This window comes from Cervus elaphus, chromosome 1, assembly GCF_910594005.1.
Source record: "Cervus elaphus chromosome 1, mCerEla1.1, whole genome shotgun sequence".
In the NCBI taxonomy this organism is placed as follows: Eukaryota; Metazoa; Chordata; class Mammalia; order Artiodactyla; family Cervidae; genus Cervus; species Cervus elaphus.
Window position 1 is genome coordinate 90,109,457 of NC_057815.1, and position 16,315 is coordinate 90,125,771.

Genomic DNA, 16,315 nt, shown 5'->3' on the forward strand with positions numbered 1-16,315 from the left:
GGGTGCTGCAAGTGCAAGCAGCAGAAGTAACGACACGCTGGGACCTGCCGGAGATGAGCCTGAAATCTGGTGTCATATCAGTATGCTCCAGGTGATGAACCTCAAGGGAGCAACTGGTCACACTAAAAAGAATGTTGCTCATTTCAGTGTGTGCACCTTCAAAACTCATGAAAACAAAGAATAAAAATTTAGGTCAGCTATATTTAAATTCTTATTAAAAGTTGGTCTCTTGGAGCGACATGGTAAATGGGGATGACTATTTTCCCCTGTGTGCTCAGGGTTAAGACAGTTCTTTGCCTAAGATGAACAGTTAGTGCCAAGTATTACAACTCTGATGTCTTTGAAAAAGGCTAGACTGTAATTTTTATAGGAAAAAAAAATTTCTATGAATTAAAAACTGCTTGGGCTAAGTCTGTAAAGAAATCAGGGCTATGACTTTAAGAACATGGGGGCTTCTGTGGTTGCTCAGTGATAAAGAATCTGCCTGCCAGTGCCAAAGATACAAGTTCAAATCCCTGATCTGGGAAAATCCCACATGCTGCAGAGCAACTAGGTCTGTGTGCACCGCTACTACTGAGCTGTGCTCTAGAACCCGGGAGCGGCAGCTCCTGAGACCTGTGTGCCCTGGAGCCGGTGCTCTGCAACAAGAGAACCCACCGCGAGGAGAAGCCCGTACACGACAACTAGACAACAGCCCCCGCGCTCCGCAACTAGAGAAAAGCTCCTGCAGCAGGGAGACCCAGCACGTGAAGAAATAAAACAGAAGCAACACTTCGAGAACACAGTGGTTCTGAAATCACAGCTACAAGCACCGCCACCTGCCCCATCTGAGACCTCGTTCCCTTTACCTGACCAGCTGCTGCTGTTTCCACTCTTCAATGCGCTTCTGTGCGGTGGATTCTCGGTCCTCTTCACTGGAACTAGAGTTTTCCTCCTCATCTAACTCACGCTGGATACTCTGCCACTTCTTTACCAGAGATGGCATTTTGGTTTTACTTTTCTTTGCCTGTAACAAAGGTTAAAGGTCAGAAGGAATATAATACATAAAACAAGAGAACAAGTCCCTCACATGAGATCAAGATCTCTTCCTTAGTTCTAAGGAGTACGTGAACTTCAAAATTAACCAAACACAAGTACCATTCTAAATTTTTGCCAAAAATAACTATAAATGGGATATTTTTTTCTTAAGAAAACAAAGAAACTATTTTAGTCAGAGGATAATTACAACATTGTGATGGTTTTCGCCATACGTCAACATGAACTGGCCACAGGTATACACGTGTCCCCTCCTTCTATAAATGGGGTATTTTATGAAATCAGGTCAGAAAAATCTTCTTTAGTCTCATTCCATGGAATTCAAAACTCTTGTTCTTATCTGCTCAGAATTACAATGTACCCTTTTATGAGTTTAAATGGATGTAGTGTTCGCATCAAGTGAAACAGTGCTGAGAAACAAATGATCAGCTTTCTGGAAAGAGCAAGAGAGTCAAACGCGACTACTAAATGTGAAAAAAGGCAAAGAGGAATATTAAAACATTAATTATCAGATCAGTTCTAAGAGAAGATACTACGTACAGTTCAGTTTTGTCCTATTAGCTTACCTTCAGTTTCTAAATTGCCTATAATAAACACAGAATCTCACAGTTAAGAAAAAAGCCTTGTGATATTTGATATATATATACAATATGGCTTGCTCTATCACTACCTTCAGAGTTCTGATCAATGGCACTCTAGCAAGATGCCTTCTCTGACCACACTACATGAAACACTACCGCCTCCCAAAGCCCACTCACTTTCAGTCCTCTGATACTTTTTTCTTCATTACATTTTTAAACGTTGAACATATATTTGCTTATCTGTTTCTACAACCCAGTTGCCCCCTACCCTCTCCAAGCCCACCAGAAAAGCTCCACAAAAGCAGAGATTTTGTTACTGAATATGAAGCTCTTGAGAGAAAACTTGACAGATAGTATGTATTCAAAATAAACCTAATATTTGTGATTAGTTCTCTGAATTTAGAGAAACATTATATTAGACACTGATAAGAACTAACTTTCACCCCTGTGTTTCTGAAGACTTGGCCGAGTCACACTCTAAGTATGACCAGCAGGCCCTCGAGTGGCCGGTACGAGGCAGTGCTGCACTCTTAGAGGTCTACGGACAGTGGCCCAAGCTGTTTTCCCAGCCTGCAGTTAGAACAAACACACTCCGTGATTAACCACCCCAAAGAGTTCGGAAAACAAGCTTAATCTTTTCAGTCTTTTAAAATTACTTGGCTCCCTGGATCAATACCCTATTCTGACTGTCAGTAACAGGTTTTTAACCTTCTGGGGAAATGCCCATGTAAAATGCTTAAGCCTTCTGCTCCACACACCTTCCCACATTCCATTCTGTTATTTCACCTGTAGTTCAATCTGACCCACTGCATACACACCCTTCCAGTAAGCTCCAAACACAACCTATTCTGGGTTAGAATGCAACCAACTGAGTAAAAAGTAGTAAGAATAATGGTCACTATGCATAGAGGGCTCACTGCAGTACAACCTCTCACCATATTTCTGCAACTATGATTAGAAACAACACAGACCTAGGTAAAGTCATTGTGGTTTCATTTTGACTTCCATACGATTTTGTAAATTCGAAGTGTATTTGATTCCTATCTGTCATGGGAAAGTAAGTTATGTTTTAGAAGTCAAGCATTCATTGTTTGTCATGTTCAAAACCATGGATCCAGAGTTGCACTGGCTGTTTGAACACATTTTTAATAGGGGAACCTTGTAGTCAGAGGAAAAGATTAAATGGCTAGAAGTCCTTTTTTTCTAGTAAACTGTACACAAAACCTCAGCAAAAAGATTGAAAAAATATATAGGTCTCAGATATTCTTGAAATCAGGTATTTCAAGTAAGTACATATCTTGCATTTTAAAAAATGGCCTGTAACACCAAAGAGATTCTGAATCACTGCTTTCAAATAAGTCCATAAAAATGACATGTTAACGCAGAATACCAGATTTTCGAAACTATTATTAAGGGACTTCCCTGATGGTCCAGTGGTTGGGAATCTGCTGTGCAATGCAGGGGACACAGGTTTGATCCCACATGCTGTGGAGCAACTGGGCCTGCGTGCCACAACTACTGATCTCACGCGCCACAATGGAGACCTCATGTGCCGCAACTGAGGCCAACGCAGCCAGACAAGTAAGGAAACATATTTTTTAAAAGCTATTATTTATATGACCGTAAGAGCATGACTGTCTAAAAAAATTACTTGAATGGAGGTAGAGATGATTCTCTCTCTTGGAAGATGGAAGGATGAGCGGTAAGGAAGGCTTCACAAGAGAAATGATTCCTGAGCACTGAACATTCTAACCTTGATTATGTAAAGAATGAACAGTAGTGGGACTGGTAAACAAAGACAAGACTTGTAGGTGGTCAACAGTATGCTGGCTTGGGAGAACTGCATGTGGTACAGTTAGTTGGACAACAATCTATTCAAGACATTACCCTGTCACTGTTGATTTTTTATAACACTTCATTTTCAGATAATTTCTGGAACCATGGTACCAGCTTGGACAAGTGAGTCAATCCAGAAATACTCTATTTTTTGTGTAAGTCAAACTTCTTCAAGAAGGTCCCTTGGGACCATGTAAAGCAAAGAATTTGCCCCACTGACCCCTGGAGCAAAAGACGACAGCTGAGACAGTGGAGCAGCAGCACGGGGAAGGAAAAAGCTGATGAGAAAGTTTCTTTAGGTGATTTAGGGGATTCAGAGGGTCCGTGAGGGTGATGTCAGAAAGCTGGCAGACTATGAAGCGCCAAGCTCTTGCTTATCCCATGGAAACATTATATAAACAAATAAGAAACGGACTAAAATGGTTTTGTGGGAACTCGAGAAACCAGTCAAAGATCTGCAGCAACTAAGAGAACAGCCAGTCGAGAAAAACCTGCACTAAGAACAGCAGGAAGCTTTGTGGCATGTTTGCTTGCCCTTGTTCCACGCTCTCCCCAGTATGGCTGGAGCAAAATGGCCCAATTCTCAGTTCCCTCCCTCCAGATGGAAGGAAGTAAGTGGGATGTCTGAAATGTTCTAGACTGTGGTTGCCTTAGGGACTGGTTTCAGTGTTGTCCGACTTCAAGGTCAGCCAGGAATGGTGGTATATTTTGGATCTCAGGTTAGAACCCATGAAAGGCAGTAGCAGGAGGTGCGGCCTGTGAAAACCACAGGGGACAGAAGTCATCTGGACAGTTGGGGGCAAAAGCTTCTGTGCAGAGGAATACAACAGAACATAAAAAGCTCATAGAAGAAGTGTGAAATCCTTAGGGAAAGTAAAAGTTAAATATACAAGAGGAATGGAGGAAAAAAAAAAAAAGAAAAACAACCACATACAAGTCCATATCCAGGGAACACATATGCCTAGAAAAGGCCTGAAAAGATTTTTGTACCTTCATGCTGAGTGCATTGATGAAGGATGCAAATAAAAGATGCTGAACATACTCACTCACTAGAGAAACAGAAATCAAAACCACAATGAGATACTGCTTCATACCTGCCAGGACTGGTATGGTAACTTTCAGAAAATGGCAAGTAACTAGTGTTGGTGAGCCCCTGGAGGTATTAGTGCCCCCCTGAACACTGCTGGTGGTAATGTAAATGGCTCAGTCACTGCAGGAGAATGGTTCCTCCAAGAGTTATCAACAGAATTACCATGTGCTCCAGCAATTTCACTTCTACTAAATACACACACACACACACCCCACCCCCACCCAAAAGAAACGGAACAAGCACTCAAAATGCATGTACTCACACACATATTTACACAACAAAGAGGTATAAAACAGCCGAAATGTCCATCAAAGGATGGATGGATAAGCAAACTGTGGTACACACACACAGCAGAACATTATTCAGCCATAAAAAGAACAAAGTACTAATAAAAGCTACACATGGATGAACCCGGAAAACAGTGTGCGAAGTGAAGGAAGCCAGACGCTGAAGCTGACACACGCACCACTGCAGCGTGGGTAACCTGGTGGAGATGGAAAGCTGACCGGCAGGCCCCCGAGGCCAGGGGAAGGGGTACTGAGGTGTGCTGCCTAGTGGGTACAGGCGCTCTCTTTTGGAGTGATGAAAATGTTACGTAACCAGCGAGGGGGGTGGTTGCACCACAATGTGAACATACAAAATGCTACTGAATTTAAACTTTAAATATCACCTCAACAGAACAAAATTTTTAAATGAAAATTTAAAGAGTTATGTACTCTACCTTATCTTTCTTTCCTTTTTTCGTCTTCTCCGGTGGTGGCATTTTGGGAGCTGGTGGTGGAGGAGGAGGAGGAGGGGGAGGAGGAGGAGGGGGAGGTGGTTCGATAATGGCAGTGGTGGGCACAGCAGCTCGGGCCTGGACCGGCTGCAACGCGGGAGCGGTCACTGCCAGCGGCACGGAACACTCAGCATAGCCCATCAGCGCAGAAGCCGATGCCAGGCCTAGGTAATTTGACTGCAGGCTCACTCCTCTGGCCTGATGGCCCATTCCTGTTGCTGGATGGCTAACTGCTATCGCTTGGTGTCCAACTCCTGCAGTCTGGTGTCCAACCCCTGCCGCCTGCTGACCTAACACAGAAAAAATAAGGATATTGTGACAAAGCCAAAAACAAGCAAAAGAAGGAAAAGGAAAGTGGGAGTTAGATTATCTACAAAATGATTCCAATGTACCTTCCCCCTTCAGAAAAACCAAAACAAAAACTAGTCACATTTTCTGGTGGCAAAACATGAATTTCTGAATGTTTTAGCATTAAGGTACTTAACATCAAAATCACTGTTATGTAAATGCACAGAAAATAATCTGGAAGGATGTATGTCAAACTGTTAACAGTGGTTTTCAGTAACTGAAAGAAATGGCATATAAACAGTCTTTGCAGTGAGAATTATTTAATTTATGACATCTAGTTCTGGAAACAAAATACACCGATGAAAACACACTTTAACCACAGTGCTGACCTGTAGCTACAGGTGACTGGCTGTAGAGGACTGGAGAACTACCAATGGTGGCTGACCGCTGAACTACTACGGTACTCATCTCTGTAGCTTTCCTCTTTATTGCTTTAGTGGAAGGAGAACTAGAGATGGTAGAATCGGCTGAACTCTGAAACGAAGAGATTCTAGTCAGTGGCTAAAGGCCCTGGTTAAGTAACTTCTTCTGAAAGAAAACATATCAATCACGCCCCAGTGCCCCAAACTCTTCCGAATGCCAAGCGGCAGTACTCACCTGGCTGGTGATGACTGTGGCCTGTGCCGCGGGTTTCAGTGGAGTGTCCTCCTCTGTGCCTGGAGCAGGCGGCTCCTCACTCCCCTCGTCTTCCATCTCCACCTCCTGGATCTCACCATCTTCCACGGGCGGAGGAGGGGGAGGAGGGGGGGGAGGAGGGGACTCGGGGGGTGGCGGCGGAGGGGGCGGCATCTCCAGAGGTAACGGAGGCTGCAGCACAGGCACATTTGACTGAAGGACAGTCCAGAATGGAGTGAGTGGCATGAGTGATGAAGAAGATACTTGGCCGGAAAAGGACTCTTTACAAAGAGAACCTATGAAAACAAACAGGAATCAGGGAAACAGCAAGACTAAATCTCCCATGAACTGACGCTGACACGTCCCCCAGACATCTGTTCTATACTGATGTCACTGAAATATTAAACTCACTTCAAAAATTACTTCCAAGGAAAGATAAATTCATAGACTTTACAGTTAGCACTTGCCCAAGCTGTGTTACACTAGTCTTGTTTTCTGGGTCCAGATTTATGGCTGAGTAAATGAGGCACATCACATTAACTCAAAGAGTAACTCAAATCATCTGAACCCGAAGTTTTTTATTTCAAAGATACACAACTAGAGAAGGCAGTATTCTGGGTCTTCTTTATCTCAAAAGTGAAAAAGTGAGTGAATGATGTGCATTTGCAATATTAACTCCACATGTTTTATTTTTAGTGAGCTAGGTAAGTGATTAAGGATTACCTAGAGAAGCACCCATTCAAAACACTCACACAAATTCTACCCATTTCAATTAATCTGGGTTTATACTAAGCTTAAAAAATTCCATTTGCAAGGTGATACTGTCAACCCTATCATTCCTTCACATCTTTGTGTGAACTACTCATTTGCTAAATCACAGCAACAAATCCAGGAGGGTAATTTTTTATTTCAGTGATGATAAAGGGGAAATTAGAGAGAATGAATCTTCAAGGTAAATGATGATTAATAATAAATATAACCCAGAAAAGAGTTGTCTGAAGATGTGGAGAATTTGAAATTGCTGCTGAAGAAATGAGAGCTAAGGAGCTGCAAGGTTTGCTTCCCTCAAAAGCTGCGGAAGTCACAGTTAATGACTGTCCCCTCTCTGCCGGGAAAAGCTTTAAAGATTATAGAAAATAGGAAGATATACTTACTTGTAGCCTTCCCCATCCCTCTTTATCGTCAATAGGGAAGTTTCACATTATTTGGGACTATTAGATATATATCCCAGGAATGCTGAAGGGGATTTTCTCCCTAAAAATCATAGAATTTAGGAGTAGAAGAGACATGAGAAATCATCTAGTTTAACCCTCTCTCTTTAAAGGTAATGAAACCCAGGAGGGAAATGACTTGCCCAAGAACACACCGCTCTGCGGCCAGGTCTGCCCCCTAGTCTAGTGTTACTTTTTTTGCTAACGCTGTATGGCTTACGTGCGGGATCTCAGTTTCTCCACCAGGAACTGAACCCAGGCCGCAGCCATTAAGAGCCCAGTACCCTGAACACTGGGCCACCAGGGAACTCCCTACTGCTCTCGTGGAGCAGAGGCCCAGAAGCCGTCACCTGTCAAATGTCATGGTCAAAGCAGCAGATTAAATAAAGACTCTATCATAAAAGGCTCCAGAATAAAGATAAGGCCTTTTACCTTACTCTGCACAAAATACACCACACTGGCACTCAACAATGTACAACTAAAGCCATTGTGAACCACCAGGCTTTTAGACCAGCTTCAGTTTTTATGGAACAGATACATTATGTAAAAGACTTCAAGAACATGATTCACATGACTATTCTAATTATTAAGAAACTGCTTACTACCAAGGAAAAGGGAACTGAAAAAATTCACCAGAAAACAAGACTGCAGTTTTCTAGCTACAAGACTTCAAAGGTCTCGTTAACCTTTACATTGCGGCGTATCTAACACAAATGTTTACACTAACTTTTAGACAGTCTGAGTATGGGCAAGCAGTCTACTTTAGAGTTCATCAAGATTACATAAGAACTAAGGTAATAAGCACGGGATTATAGCTTATTAAACTTCCTTTTACTAAACCAACCACAATATGTGGTAGGTAAATAAATGTGTCAGATTTATATATTAGTAGGTTTCTCATCTAGAAGCATAATGCAGCACTGATACTTTTATGATGGTGAAAGTGCTATGTAGAGGAAATCAAGGAAACACAGAACGTTTAAGATTAACAACGTGGCTTACAACCTTCAACAAAGTTTTAATCAGCAGTAGCTGAACTCTGTGTAAATATGAAACACACTAGACTGGATAAATTTAGATCACACAAGCAGCACTTTTACAGTTAATGCTTGAATCCTAAACTTTTACTCAAAACATAAAAACTGTGTTTTAACATTGATAATTATCTTCTTTAGCTTAAATATAAAAACTTCCAAGAAATGATAGTTTGAATATCCATGTCATATTACATAATGCCTCTCTTCATTTTTAAATTTAACCCAGTAGGTGTACTTGCCATTTACGAGAACATTAAGTTTGAAGTCCAAGGAGAGATTAAAATGGTATATACGTAGCTTTCAGGCTTCCCTGATGGCTCAGAATCCGCCTGCAATGCAGGAGGACCCAGTTTCAATCCCTGGGTCAGGAAGTACCCTGGAGAAGGGAATGGCAACTCACTCCAGTATTCTTGCCTGGAGAATTCCATGGACAGAGAAGCCTGGCGGGATACAATCCATGGGGTCGCAAAGAGTCGGACAAGACTGAGCAACTAACACTTCACTTCACTAAACTTTTAAAGTATTAAGCTAAAAGACAGAATCCCGTGGGGATACAAATTTTTAATTCCCCAAGAACATATGTTTTTCTATGCGTCTTAATTTCTATATAAACAGAAAGGCAATCTTGCTTTCTCACAAAGGCAGGCTTCCTTTATTGTTTTCCTATATTTCCCTCAAAAGTATTATTGCTTAGTATTTTGAGGCAAGAGGGCAGTTTATCAGTTTAAATCAAGAAGCTATTATACAAATAATAGGTCCATGGAGACTTTTTGGTTAAGCAGCAGAAACCTGCTTTAACCTGACAAAAGCCCAACACTCAAATATGTTGGATACCCTCAAATTGGCTTATTTTAGATATATAATGTCAAGTTCAAACATGGAACAATGAAGGATTAAAAATGAGCAGAACTGTGAAACTTCCTTACTCCTCAGTGGAGTTTTTCTACATTAAAAGATGATTTTAACCACTGTTGGGTTGACAGAAAGCATACATTATCAACTTTGTTTATAGGCTTAAAATAATGATTGGCATTGCTCTCCAATTCCAAAGACCTCAGTACAAGACTTGGATTTTATTTAGACCACGTTTTTCATATGGTTTTAGTAGTTCCTAATCAAGAGACTGAGAATAGGGACTTCCCTGGTGGTCCAGTGGCTAAGACTCTGAGCTCCCAGTGCAGGAGGCCCAGGTTCGACCCCTGGTCAGGGAGCTAGATCCCACATGCTACAACTAAGACCCAGAGCAGCCAAATAAATAAATAAATAAAATTAAAAAAAAAAAAAAAGAGACTGAGAATATATTCAACAGAATAATATACGCTGTTTTACCAGTGGCATTTTCCTTGACCAGATAGTAGCCAACTGTGTGTGTCATCAACAAAGGGAGAAAAAAGTATTTAACTCTAATGTGTTCACACAACACTTAGCACTGGCAATTCTAGAATATTCAGCTTTGGAATACATACAAAAGGACATTAAACAGTGGTCAAGAAAAGAATCACCAAACCAGAAACACCATCAAATCTCTTCAGTTCACTAACTACTAAAAAGTAAAAAAAGAAAACCAAGTTACTAGATATATCTATCATTGCTACCAAAAGAATGAAGAAGTAATCTAAAGAAAATCTCTTCATGAAAAGGTACACCTTGTAACAAGGTATTTTTCCCCCTGAAATATGAAGTAGAATACCGCTTTTTTTCCAATGTTCTAAAATTATCACTGCTGTCATTCATGTCTTTTTACCTTGAGTGACTTGATAGGGATTCTCAGGATTCTTAGGTTACTTAAGTTAACAAAACCACTGGTACATGCCCAGTTTCATCTGGCATACAATCAGAACTCTTCTACTGGGACTGGGGAGCCAGCAGACTATAAAAACATCATTTTTGACAGGCAGAGGACATGAGAATACAGCTCTTTACTCCCCATATTACACAAAATTTCTTTTTATCCTCAAAGGTTTAAGACTTAATCAGTTATATACATATTTTTCATATTCTTTTCCATCATAGTTTATTACAAAATAGCAAATACAGTTCCCCAAAGTTTATGACTTTAGAAACCATTCCATACACTCTTACCTTAATATGACAGCATTTAAACAAATATCTAAGTTTTTTAGATCAAACGGTTGTTTGTTCACCACAGTCTTGACTATACTTCATTTTCTACTTATTTTTGTCATTCCAAGAAAGATGGACTTACAGAAAAAAAAAGTGTCTTCTCCCATAATGTGTAAATCAAGTGATGGCTCCTCAGATTCTCAGAGTAACCGAGAAACTATTAAAGTCTTTCTTTTTAAAATTTGTATAACCAAACTGAAGTTCCTTAAGAGTACTTTAACTGGACTGAGCCACCGTGAGTATTTTATACTAGAAGAGATGACTTGCAACGATCAATTATTCTGCTTCTCTGAAACAAGCATGGTCCTAATTTCACAGTGTTTATTCACATCACTTTGGTTTGTAACAAACATACTTCCTAGGAGACTAGTGGAGTAGAAACATGAGGTTGCAAAATCAACAGACTAAATATTTTATAAAAAGGCAGAACATATCTCTTATTACTCCACATAAACACTGACAATTTAAATATCCAATTCCTTACCATTAATTAGAATTCCTGTTATTGGAAATTCACAGCTGTCTGTGGCATGACAGAATAGTTATAGGATAGAATTTTAAAGTCACAATACACTGGCTCATAATTTTATTTTTTAGCCGAGTATGGTATCAATAATATGCTTATTTCCGACTAACACTACCTTTAGTTTCTCAGTATAAACCCTGTGCTAATTTTTTTAGTTAGAAATTCACGACTATATTTTCTTCTTTTGTATGTTAATACAAGTCTTTTTTTTTCTCCTCTACAGTCATCTCTCTCCAGTTAATACCAGGTACACTGTCCCACCTGTGGAATTCTCAGAAGATTCTGCAGAATTTGAATCAGTGCCAGTTTTGTCTTTCAAGCTCTGCTTAGGAAGAGTCTCGTCTCTACTTTCTTGGGCTTGGCTTTCTTCCTCTTCCTCCTCACCATCTGGGAACTCCCACTGAGACTCGCCCGACTGTTCGTTTACATAGAAATATCGTCTATGATCCCTAAATTACAAGAAAGAAAACACATGTTTTAAGACCCATTTTCCTACAAAGACACTTCCATTTGGTCCTGTCCCAGGACAGCAGTCTGCTCTCACAGGGACGAACCGCTTCTTAATGGACTGCTATTCACAAAGGCAACAAAGAGCTTTGACAACTGAGGATGGAGAACCAAGGATAACTCAAAGCTATTTGCACTGCCAGCAGCTCTGTGAATACAGCCCTGAACCCTCTTACTCCAACAGATGACTGAGAAAAACACCTCTCACATGTTGTTTTTTTTTTTTTTTGCCAATGCTTAACAGGGTTTTCAAGTTTCATTAGTGAAGGGACTCAATCTCCTAGAACACTAAGTTCCCTTCCAAAGAAGAGAACAACGAAGTTTGCGAAAGGTGACTCTTCCCCTCTTGAACCGTGGAATTCACATTTCATACTCTTGATATCAAACACAGTGAAAGCTAAAGAGAGGGAGAGGATCTGGGAGCTGAAAAATAAAAGAGCAAAGATTTCAAATAACGAAAAAAAAAAAATCAAGAAAAGCCAAATATAAAAAGAAATGTTTTCATCTGACCTGCTGGCAGAAGATAGTAATCTTGTTCTTCATTCACATCTTCAGCCACGAAGCTTTCCTTAACTTCACCGAGGTTAATCAGGAGTAGTTGCTTCCAGAGGTCCTGTAAAGCGCACAGAGCTCTCGCATGCGCTTAACCCCCAAGCCCGCCCTACTCCGTGCAACAACGCTCTGGAGTAAAAACCAGCGTGGTCCATCTTGGGAAAAAATCCGTTACACGGCACACTGTGAACACTGCCTTTGTCTCTCCGCCGTGTGGCCGGCCCACGCTCTGGGCGTGCTCGCGGGGCTCTGCCTGCCCAGCACCGCTAAGGCCGCTGCTCGCAAGTCTCCAGACAGGCTGTCAGGTCGTCAGGTGGTGGTGATCACAAATCAAGTCTGAGATGTCAAAGGTGAAAGGTGAAAAGGGGAGAAGAGTGCGTACCTGTCCCAGTGGCAGGACCAGCCTTTAGGAGTGGCGTTTATTTCATATTGTTTTAGCTGTTCTGCGGCATCCTGAAGTTTTCGTTTAAGGTAGTTTCCATTAAGAGCCCCTTCCCGCCAGTCCGCAATCCGAGTCTAAAATCAAAGAGCAGCATAGGTTAGAGACATTCTTACGTCAAAAGGAAGAGGAAAAGGGACTTAAGTCTTCTGGTTCATGACTATATACTCTTGGCAGGAGAACTGACCAAAGAGGAGGAGAAATCCCATCCTAATTTCATAAAAAGTCTTGTTTGCTCTGTAGAGTTCTGAAAAATGAGACTGGAACCCAATACAGCCAAAGCTCCAACGTCTGTGAAAATGAGTAGCAGTAGTTTTGTTTTTCCCTGTGAACTATATTAAAATGGTTCCCCAGTAACTTTATGTTTTGGGTAGATACTTGATTCAATTAAGTAATGTAATAAATAAATAAATTGGGCTTCCCAGGTGGTGCTGGTGGTTCAAAGAAAAAAAAAGTTCTGCAGGGGAATGCAGGAGATTTAAAAAACATGGGTTTGATCCCTGGGTCAGGAAGCTCCCCTGGAGAGGGAAATGGCAACCCACTGCAGTATTCTTGTCTGGAAAAGTCCATGGACAAAGGAGACTGGTGGCGGGCTACAGTCCATGGGGCCACAGAGAGTCAGACACAACCGAGCACACACGTGTGATTAATCAGAATTAAAGGTTTAGTTCTTAGGGAAATCAGCCAACTTCCTATAGGAATTCCTTACCTAATCCTAACCTGCTACTTACTGTAAAGTACACAGGTTACACACAGGATTCGGAACTTCTTTTTAAGTAAGTCTACGGGAATTCCCTGGCAATTCAGCAGTTATGACTCCTCCTCTTCACTGCCGAGGGCCTGGGTTTGACCCCTGGACGGGGAACTAAGATCCCACAGGCCTCAGGGAGAGGCCAAATAAAAAAAAGTCTATAATGCTTTAATACTTAAAAAGTACACTCAATATTATGGGGGTCTCATCATTATGAATAGAATTTTAGTTTCTTACAAAAAAAAAAATTAGAATATACGCCTATTGAAGGGAGTTAAGTATCATCCTTACACACAAACTCTCAGTTATTTATTTCCATGATTATGTTTTGCTTTGGCTAAGACAGTTTTTCTTCCTGCGTTGGCTGTTCAAATATTTATCAAGATTAATAACTTAAATTTAGGATTGAAACATAAATAAGACAGATTCCTCACACAAAAAGCATTTCATTCAAACACTGACTGTTTATATAGATATATATGTATTTTTCTGACTTTATATTAAGAATGGCTTAATTACCTCAGTTTGTAAAAGCAGCACATGAAAGTTGGAGATGGACTGTCTATTAATGCCTAAAAACTCAAATTTACTTGTCAGGGTATTTGCCAGTTCTCCAATCTGAAACTGTAATGCAGGAAAGAAAGAAAGTAAAAATTAAGAGTCAGAATATTTTAAGTAAAGTCTTTCATTGTTCATTACAGATACTAGAAAAATGGATCTGCCTATTAGGCCTTTCTCACATACTGCAACTAGTTATGTAGAAGATAAAATCCTAACTTATAGTAAAATAATTCACATAAAAATTATGTGAAGAAAGAAAGAATAAATAATGATGCAAGGTCTAGAGAAGCTGGATGCACTATCTACTCTGAAACCATATGGAATTTGAAAAGAGATCCTAAATGACATAACTTCTCCATATCGTCCAAACCATCACTCATCCATTACTGCTTGTACTAGCCATACACTGAACAAAACGAATTCTCCCAATTCTACCTGCACAGTTGTAAAACTGTACACAGTTGTACACAGTAACTTTTTAAAGTTAAAACAATAGGCAAAGTGGTTTTTCCAAAAGACCACACTTAAAGAGCCACATACATACTCGGTCCAATTCTTCTCATGACATTAGGAACAGAAATGAAAATGGAACCAAACGTGCCTTTCGTCTAAGGGAAAGCATTGGGTTGGTCACAAAGTTCGTTCTGGTTTTTCTGTAAGCTATTATAGAAAAATCTGAATGAACTTTGTGGCCAACCCAATAGTTCACGCAGGTTAAGTTTTTATTTAAATTTGTGACTTTAGTTACTTCTAATGCTTCCAAACTATACAGGCCTATATTTGACAAGCTACTGCTTTCCAATGGAGACTTACTTATAAGTAGTTAGCATTTAGAATTTATTTTTAGATTTTCCTACATCAAGTCAGTCTCCTTATTTCAGCCTTAAATATAACCTTTTCACTCAACCAAATACATGATTTCTATTTAAAGACAGCAAAGATTACTTTTTTACTACTTCCCAGAAGAAAAGTTTACTACTTTCTAGGAAAAAAAGTAGTCAGCCTATTTAAAATGGTTGGCCAATTAAAAATATTATTTGTCAAGTTGCATTAAGTAATGTACATACTTTCAAGTCCTGTTCTTCTTCTACTTTAGGTACTGTCTGTACTTTTAATTTTTCTGGAGATTCTTCTGCTTCCATCTCTTTGTCTGAGTTTTCATCTATTTTTTCTGAATTTTCAGCACCAACTGCTGCAAGAGAAAATATGTGAAATTAAATCAAAATGACCAGGAGGGGGGATCGGGATGGGGAATACATGTAAATCCATGGCTGATTCATGTCAATGTATGACAAAAACCACTACAATATTATAAAGTAATTAGCCTCCAACTAATAAAAATAAATGGGAAAATAAAAAAATAAATCAAAAGGACCATAAACGAAAAGGTCTTACTCTACAGCGCAGGGGATTATATTCCATATCCTGTGATAAACCATAATGGGAAAAAAAAAAAAAAAAAACACCATAATGGAAAATAGCAAGAAAAAAAAAAAAAAAGAATGTCTACATGTATATAATTGAGTCACTTTCCTGAATAGGAGAGGCTGACACAAAACTGTACATCAACTATATTTCAAAAAAATGTAAAAAAAAAAACCCCCACCAGACCAGTACTAAGAGTCCCAAATATACTTTGTTATCCCTAAAGCAGAGATATCTGAAGGTTATTAGTGATCTCCTTTACCTATGTTTTCCTCACATGTTAAGGAAGCCCTAATGACTTACCAACCTACTGTTTTTATAAAGCCAAAAAAAAATTATTCCTTTATAGCAGGGGTCCCCTATCTTGAGGGTCTAATGCCTGATGATCTGAGGTGGAGCTGATGCTAATAGTAATAAAGTACACAATAAATATAACTTGCTTGAATCATCCCGAAACCAGTCCTCATCCTCCCCGCCCCCAACTGGGTACAAGAAAAAATTGTCTTCCACAAAACAGTCCCTGGTGCCAAAAAAGTTGGGGACCACTGCTTTATAATCACATTTCTTAAAATATATCTACATATAGGATTTATGTGTTTTATCACATTACCCAGAAGTTTATTAATCTTTTCTGAACTTTTTATTTTTTTGGTCACACCGAGTGGCTTGTGGGATGTTAATTTCCTGATCAAGGATCAAACCTGTGGTCCCCTGCAGCGCAAGTGCAGAGTCCTAACCACGGCATCACCAGGGAAACTCCTTTTCTAATCTCTTTCAGAAACTCATGGCTTCAATTACTTATGAAAGCTAAATATCAAACCTGGAATATGTGAGGATTCTTTATCAAGGGGGTTTTGATAAATAGGGTTTCAAAATCAGAGCAGCGTATTAAGCTACCA

The 16,315-nt window shown here is 39.9% G+C and overlaps 1 protein-coding gene across 2 annotated transcripts in view; it reads right to left on the reverse strand.

The window, feature by feature from the left end:
• FNBP4 (formin binding protein 4) overlaps positions 1-16,315 on the reverse strand; it is a 31,133-nt gene that overhangs the window by 4,184 nt on the left and 10,634 nt on the right. For both annotated transcript variants that reach the window (XM_043912119.1, XM_043912110.1), the window contains exons 9-16: positions 15,059-15,183; positions 13,950-14,054; positions 12,623-12,756; positions 11,443-11,630; positions 6,266-6,579; positions 5,998-6,142; positions 5,264-5,610; positions 849-1,006 (exon numbers count right to left, since the gene is read on the reverse strand). In XM_043912119.1, coding sequence (XP_043768054.1) covers positions 849-1,006; positions 5,264-5,610; positions 5,998-6,142; positions 6,266-6,579; positions 11,443-11,630; positions 12,623-12,756; positions 13,950-14,054; positions 15,059-15,183 — 1,516 coding nt within the window. The remainder of the gene's footprint in view (positions 1-848; positions 1,007-5,263; positions 5,611-5,997; positions 6,143-6,265; positions 6,580-11,442; positions 11,631-12,622; positions 12,757-13,949; positions 14,055-15,058; positions 15,184-16,315) is intronic.